The sequence below is a fragment of the Gekko japonicus genome, unplaced genomic scaffold, assembly GCF_001447785.1.
Source record: "Gekko japonicus isolate JY-2015 unplaced genomic scaffold, Gekko_japonicus_V1.1 scaffold4292, whole genome shotgun sequence".
NCBI lineage: Eukaryota > Metazoa > Chordata > Lepidosauria > Squamata > Gekkonidae > Gekko > Gekko japonicus.
Window position 1 is genome coordinate 63,946 of NW_015165375.1, and position 7,769 is coordinate 71,714.

General features: G+C 48.3%; 1 protein-coding gene across 1 annotated transcript in view; it reads left to right on the forward strand.

The window, feature by feature from the left end:
- The first annotated feature begins 499 nt into the window (after positions 1–499).
- LOC107109931 (tripartite motif-containing protein 7-like) overlaps positions 500–7,769 on the forward strand; it is a 26,553-nt gene continuing 19,283 nt past the window's right edge. The window contains exons 1-5 of the mRNA XM_015410641.1: positions 500–547; positions 2,493–2,657; positions 3,632–3,727; positions 5,970–6,200; positions 7,296–7,318. Of these exons, the coding sequence (XP_015266127.1) occupies positions 2,499–2,657; positions 3,632–3,727; positions 5,970–6,200; positions 7,296–7,318 (509 nt within the window). The 5' untranslated portion in view covers positions 500–547; positions 2,493–2,498. The remainder of the gene's footprint in view (positions 548–2,492; positions 2,658–3,631; positions 3,728–5,969; positions 6,201–7,295; positions 7,319–7,769) is intronic.

Below are 7,769 nucleotides of genomic sequence, written 5' to 3' on the forward strand. Positions count from 1 at the left end.
TTTTAAAAATCAGCTTCCCAGGGGGGACGGGAGAGTTTCTCCCAAGTAAGGGGCGGGGGAGATCTGAACCGAGCTGTTTTGGAAAGGGACAAACGGGTGTGGTGACTCCCGGTAAGGCCGGCTCTGCCCTGCGCCCCTCCGCTTCCTTCCACGGTTCCCGGAGTTATTTTCTTCTCCTTGGTGGAAGCTTTCCCGGCTCCTTTCACCCATATTCGCTGGGGACACCCCCACCTCTTTTCCCCCACAGGCCGGCAGGGAAGTCTCTCCCCGCCCCGGTCTCAGGGGCGTCCCCCATACCAGTCCCCGTCAGTCTCCCTTCCCCCGTCCCTCCGAGGCGCCTGCAAATGCCAGCAGGAGGAGTGCCAAGGAGGCCTTTCCCTGCCAAGGTCCTCCTTCCTTCTCCGTTGATTGGGCGGCGGCAGAGAGTCGAGTTGCAGGAAGGGAGACGCCCCCATCGCGGCTTCGGGGAAGCAGGGAAACGAAACTAACTCAGTGCAGCCGGTCCCGGGAGCACCGAGGTCACCGGGTGACTCCCCTGGAGGAGAAGGTAAGAAACCTCTGTGGATTTTTTTTATTTACATTTTTTAATTATATATTCAAAATATTAACATATACAACAATTTCTGTAATAAACATTTCAGAGTAAGTAATTTGTAAGTACATGTTTTTTTTTGAGTAAATTTGCATTAAGCATAGTGGAGAATAACCTCTGTGGATCTTCAGTGCGAAACAGTTGTGATTTCTTTCTGCTTTCCCTGGAGGTTCGGTCCAGGGGAAAAGGAGTCCTTGCCGGAATCCAAATATTAAACCCATTTAATTTTAGGCCCCAGAGAAGTGGTAATATATCCCATCCGCTACTTCCAGTGGGAACGCTATAGCCTCTCCCTTTTTGAGATCTAGCAGCAGGGCTAGTCCAAGAGGTGTCGCTGCCAAAGTGGGAATATGCAGAGCTTGGGTCCCCAAGCTTTTTGAACCTGTGATGAGCGCCTTTAGATTTCTGACACAGCATGAAGGGCGGAGCCACAAAATGGCTCCTGCAGGAGGTGAAGCCCACTACAAAATGGGTCCTGCATCTTCCCTTCAGTCAGACAGGGAAGATGCTTGTGCTGTGGGACCAGCGGCTGGCAAAGTAATGTTTTAAAAAAATCTGCACAGCCAGTCAGCTCTCAAATGACCAGTCAGAAGCCTGCCTCTGCAAATGCCCTGCCCACTTTCTCAAAACAATTGGCGAGCCCCAGGAAAGGTGTTGATGGGTGCCATGGCACCCACAGCACCACACTGGGGACCCCAATGCAGAGGATGTGGTCCCCCCCCCTCCCAGCCACCAAAGTGCCTGCCCTTGGTGAAGAGGGGCACTCCAGTATCAAGCAACAGTAACTGTGAATCTGGAATGAGGTGGTGGGGAGCCCTGCAGGGACAGAGAAAGATGCATGTCCTTGCCAAAGCACTGCGTTACTGGCGATGTTGCCTGCTTCAGGGTCTAATGTTCCTCAACCCTTAAGAACATAAGAGACGCCAATGTTGGATCAGGCCAAAGGCCCATCCAGTCCAACACTCTGTGTCACACAGTGGCAGAAATACCAGGTGCCATCAGGAGGTCCAGCAGTGGGGCCAGGACATTAGAAGCCCTCCCACTGTTGACCCCCCCCCAAGCACCAAGATGACAGAGCATCGCTTGCACCAGAGCCCCTATCTATACCTTGTGGCTAATAGCCACTGATGGACCTCTGCTCCATATGCTTATCTAATTCCCTTTTGAAGTCGTCCATGCTTGTAGCCGCCACCACCTCCTGTGGCAGTGAATTCCATGTGTTAGTCACTCTTTGGGTGAAGAAGTACTTCCTTTTATCCGTTCTAACCCGACCGCTCAGCAATTTCATGGAGTGCCCACGAGTTCTTGTATTGTGAGAAAGGGAGAAAAGTACCTCTTTCTCTACCTGCTCTATCCCATGCATAATCTTATAAACCTCAGTCATGTCAACCCTTGGACCAGTGATCAGTACTGGGACAAATATGTTGACATTGTTCCAAAAGTGTCTTCAGAGCATTCCTCATTATCATTCAGAGAGTGTAGAAAGGGGAGCTGGGAGGTTTGCAGAATCTAGACTGAGGATAGAAAGTTTTCCATGTGGTGCCACCTACTGCAGCAGCCATTTTAGGTTGGCTTTGCCTCCTGTGGCAGCCATTTTGGGAAGGCACTCACCACCCTCTCTCAAAATTCAAAAGGTACCTGCAGGCTAAAAAGTCTGGGAGACCCTTAAAAGTAAACACTCACTTCCACTGTAGTCATCATAGGTATGTTTTGGAGGGTATTTGGGCCAGGATGTTCCAGTTCCCTTCACTGTTGGCTTTCTCCTCCTGCAGCAACTCCAGATACTGTCTGAGATCCAGCTGAGGCGTTAGGAGGCCATTTGCAAATTGTGAAAGAGAAAGAGTTCAGAAATATGGGGAAAGAATAAAACAAATGCTTATTTTGTTGTTTTTGGCATCAGACAGTCATGGCAGCTAGAAAGGAAAGAGTTTGCCAGAAGCACCAGGAGCCACTGAAGCTCTTTTGCGAGTTCGATGAAGCCCTCATCTGCGTGGTCTGTGAGCAATCCCAGGAGCACCAATATCATGACATCGTTCCTGTGGAGGAGGCCTCCCAAGCGTACAAGGTAGGGAAACTGCCAGATGGATGATGGAAAGGGGTGGGCATGTGGGTCCTACCCAGCTGATCTCCTGGGTGTCCCACAACACTTTTCATAAGGCAGCTCTTGGGCTTTGGGCCCAGAGTTGGAACAACAATCTCTGTCTTTGCTGCCCATCTCCTGGCTTGGCTGCTGCCTTGCTAAGGACTCTAGGGCACTCCTCAGGGCTAGCTGTGTTGATGTCTGCCCAACCGGTTGGCCTGCCAGGCCACCAGGGGGCAGCAGCATTTTGGTAGGAGGTTTTAACTGTTCCCCCTACATCTGGGGTGTCAAACATGTGGCCCGGGGGCCGGATCAGGCCCTCAGAGGGTATCTATCAGGCCCACAAGGGACTGGCTGCCTCCTGCTCCTTCCTCCAGTTCTGCTGCTGCATCATAGCTTGCTTTCCCAGACTCTCTCAGTCGCTCAGGAGAGATAGATAGGCAAGCTTCTGCTCCCTGCACTGGGCTGAGGCTCCTCCCCCTCCCAGATTGCTACAGCACAGACATTTTGGTGCAATAATTCAGAGCAAGAAGTGTCAGTTACCAGAGACTGTTAAATAAACAAAATATTGCAAGTGTGCTGATGTTTCAAGCATGTTTTTAAGTAAAAAAATCTCTGTGTTTGTGTCCTTTATAAAGTTTATATCTTGGCTACCTGGCAATATATTTTATGGCACACATGGCCTGGCCCGACAAAGTCCAATTTATTTCAAATCCAGCACTCATAACAAATGAGTTTGACACCCCTGCCCTACATTATCTTTCTCCATTATTAAAAATAAAATAAAATGCTGTCATGGAGTCCCTGTTAACCTTCCGGCCAGGCGTGTAGCATGGGAAACAAGACATCCTGTGCTTATGCCTAGTCTGGCCTTAGATGACAGTTTTGCTTTTTATGTTTTATAGTAAACTTTATAGAAAAGAAACAAACCTCAATTTTGGGACCTTTTCCCCTCCTAGGATCAGTTCTGCACTTATGTGGAGATTCTGCAGAAGGAGAGGAACAAAATCCTGGCGTACAAAGCCAGTCTAGTGAAGGAGAGCCAAGACCTGCTCGTAAGTGTCACTATGGCTGCGAAGTGAACAGTGACTGGAAACTTTCAAATGCAGAAAACTCAGATGAGAAGGCAGCCTTGGGAATGGCTTGGCCTCCCACAGGAAAGTTAATGAAAGACAGTTTAGAATTACATATTGAGAATATTAAGAGGAGCACCTTTCCTCCCAGATGTCTGCAATTAAAAGGTTAGTTTGCCATAGCAGTGCAAAAGCTCCATGTGGAAGTAACCCTGGTGTCTGTGTGTGTGGAGACGTGAGAAGCATCTTCAGCTCTTTTTGTCTGGAACAGGCACTGGAAACAAACACAGGGGGAAAAAACACTGAGTAGAAAAATTGGAAAACTCACACAAGAAGGCAGCCTCCTCTTGTTACCCCAAGACAGCTTTACTAAACAAATATCTTGCCTTTGCTTTGAGTGGGGAATATGCTACAAAGGCAGAACTAACAAGACGATGGGGTATAGCGTGGATCCGCTATCAGTTTTTACGGAGTTAATTCCCTTTGGACCCTTAGTTTAAGGCAATGACCAGTCCAAATTGTAACAGAAATGGGTTTTATTCAACTAATAATAATAATCCAGATTTTTACATTCAGATCGGAGGCTGCAAGCATACAAGAAGATATAGAAAGTGGTTAGCAGACAAATAGAGGGGGTTGAGGAATGTCAGGGTTATACTGTACCTATCCTGAAGAGATGAAGGAATCCAAGGTAAGAGGAGAGGAGATGTGTGGACCGACCAGCAAGATCACAGAGGACCTGAGTTGTGCTCAGGGGTGTTAGCTTTGTGCGCACCCAGCTAAAGTCACACTGGGCATGTGCAAGACTGGGTATATTTATACCCCAAGATGTATCCTGAAGGTATGTTAAAATGTGGCAGCTAGTTTCACAATGGATTGATGGGATTCCCATTGTGGAATGATAGGGCAATCTGGTGTTTCCCTGGTACCAGACAGAGGAGAAAATCCTTTCCTTAATGTTTGACAGGATGAAGCTGAATGGATTACCATTCTTTGTTGTTGTTGTTCAGTTGCACAGTCGAGTCCGACTCTTCGTGACCCCATGGACCAGATCACGCCAGGCTTACCTTGATGGGTCTGGCATAGATGAGAGAAATGCAGATATTGTAGACAGATATATGGAGACAGGTTTGAGAGGATTATTCCAAACGTATTTCCTGAGCTCCAGGGTGTGAAAGGATTTGGGACATGAAACATACAACATATTCCATTCTGACGGAGACACAGTGACCACTGGCTCTTTGTCCCTGCTTGCCTATACATTTGAAAGACAAAAGATTGGCCATTTGGTCTGTAGAAGATGCCTGAGGCAAAAGTTCAGGTTTGTCCATACTTTGTCTTTATGGACTGAGCTGACAGGAGTTGTCCATTTGACAGACAAAAGATTGGCCATTTGGTCAGTAGAAGATGCCTGAAGCAAGAGCTCAGGTTTGTCCACCCTTTGTCTTTATGGACTGAGCTGACAGGAGAGAAGAGTTGGGGAGGGGGGCCGCATCGCATGGAGGATGTCTGACCCTGCAGCTGGCCTGGCCCTTGGCCTAAGCTTTCCCAGCTAAAAAGTGGTTCTCCTAGCCTCCCAGCAAAAGCCACTGTTTTAAGCCAAGCCTGGCTTTATGAGGGCACTACTTGTGGAGGTTCAGAGGTTGTTTTGGGGTGTTTCTCTTTTGGGGAAAACCACCCCAGGTACGGGGTCTGTGCTGCTGGTTACACTCTGGTTTGGAATGACTTGGTTTCCAATGGAAGAGTGAATGAAAGACCACTTAAAATGCGCTTTTGTGAATATGAAGGGGCGCACCTTTCCTATTATATCTCTGCAGTGAAAAGAGTTGGGTGCCATACGAGTGCTTTTGTGAATATGAAGGGGTGCACCTTTCCTATTATATCTCTGCAGCGAAAAGAGTTGGGTGCCATACTAGTGCAAGAGGTCCTTGTGGAAGGAACCTTTGTGTCTCTGGGGGCGGGATAGACATGAGAAGCTTCTTTGCTTTCTTTGTCTTTGGCTGCTTCACGTGTTTGAGTATTGTAAAGTAAAACAGTACTCAAAGAATAAAGTAATGTAAAGATTATTCATGTGGACTTTCAGAAATTTTCTCTTTTCCTACTGAATGTTGCTGTGATCTCCAGGAAGAGCAAAAGTGCGCTTCTGTAAGGAGCCTCCTCTGGGACCTTTTCCCACTGCAAACACGGGCTGTATTCTCCTCCTTTTCTTCTTTTTCCATCTTAGAAGCAAACCAGGGGAGAGCAACAGAAGACACTGATCAAATTCAGGCAACTACAGAAGTTTCTGGAGGAACAAGAGAAACTTTTGCTGGCCCAGATGGAAGAGGTGGAGGAGGAGGTGGCAAAGAAAAGGGACTGGCACCTGGCCGGAATCTCTGAGGCCCTCTCCTCTCTGGAAGGCCTCATCCGGGAGATGGAGGAGAAGAGTCAGCAGCCAGCCGAAGATCTCCTGCAGGTGAGGGGGTGGTGGGAACAGCCCGGGCTCCCCGTGGGGAGAAGGCTGCCGCCAGACCCTCTCTGTGCCTCTTTCCCCTGGGGAGAAAGCAAACAAGCCCAGTTTATGTTGCTAGCAAGTTATCAACTCTGCACATGGGCTGCTTTCCACTCTGCCCCTTTACATCTCCAGCGAGGGGCAGGCTGGACAATCCCTGGGGCCCTGCGAAACTCCACCCCCTGTGCAGATGTGATGGCATTTATGCCCAGACCCAGTGGATAGATTACTATAGGGTTGTGACAGTAAACAGTGTTTCCTCTAAGCTGAGTTAGTGTGAGCTAGCTCACAGTTTTTTAGCCTCCAGCTCACACATTTTTGTCTCAGCTCAGGGAGGACGGCTCCAGAGCAAACTAAATTATGCAGTGGCCAAATTGCTCATTCACAACTTTTAATGCCAGTAGCTCACAAAGTAGGATTTTTGCTCACAAGACTCCACAGCTTAGAGGGAACATTGACAGTAAAGCCTGCTGCACTAATGCCTTGCGCTTATTTTAAAGGAAGTGCAGGCTGCACATTTCCAGTTATAATTCTGCAACAGTAAGTACTTGATTATTTTTAAAAAATGAAAGCTGGGGATCAGTATGTTGTTACACTGCTAGTGTAAACTAGCTGTTATTTTTAAGGCTGGGAAATGCCCTCCAGCGAAAAGAAGGGAAATCACAGCGACGCATTGCTGAGGTAAGGAGTGTTGCTGGGAGTGCCTCTGTGCCTGTGGGTGACCACAAGGGGGGCACACCCTAATCTGAGGGCTTCCTGCCTTCCACGTGAGGGAAAATCGCATAGTGAATGTTGCCACTGTTGAGTTGTCAAAGCAGATCGCCCAGCTCTGCTCTGAAATGGCTCCGCTTTGTCTGCTGATATTAACCTCACAGCGATTTTCTCCCACTTCATGAAGACCTACCCCAGTCTCTGAGTGAAGTCTGCTAGCTGGACGCAAGCAAAAGGCCAGAGTGCAGAATCTTCCAGAACCTGAGGGGGTCTTCCTGGTCTGGCCTTTTAGCAGGCACTGAGGTCTCCCTTCTTCCTCTCTCTCTCTCTCTCTGCCTTTTTCTTTAGGATGCCAGAAGCACCTTGCAGAAGTAAGTGGACCTTTAACATTAACTGTCTTAATGCTGGGAGTGGACTGGGAAGCCTGTGGAGAACGTGGTCCTTCAGGATCCTGGCTGAGGGCCAAATCAGGTGTAACCAAGATCGTTGCTCTCCATCCGTCCGTCAGTGGGAAGCAGCTTCTGTGCAGACTCTCATCAACGGGAAATCATGCACTGAAATGGGTGTGTGTGTGTGTGTGTGTGGGCTGACATCTAGCTGTGCATCTCTAGAACAAGGATCCCCAACCTGGGGGCTTGGAAGCACCTTTGGAATTCTCAACAGAATATAAGTAGCACACTGTGAAAACAGACATCTTCACAAATACTAAATATATTATAATAACCAGGGCTTTGGGGGGGGGGGAGGTCCCGGAACTCTCAAGAGGGAAATGAAGTCTTCGATCTGTATACTGAAAGCTACTGAACTTTTAAACATTTTAAA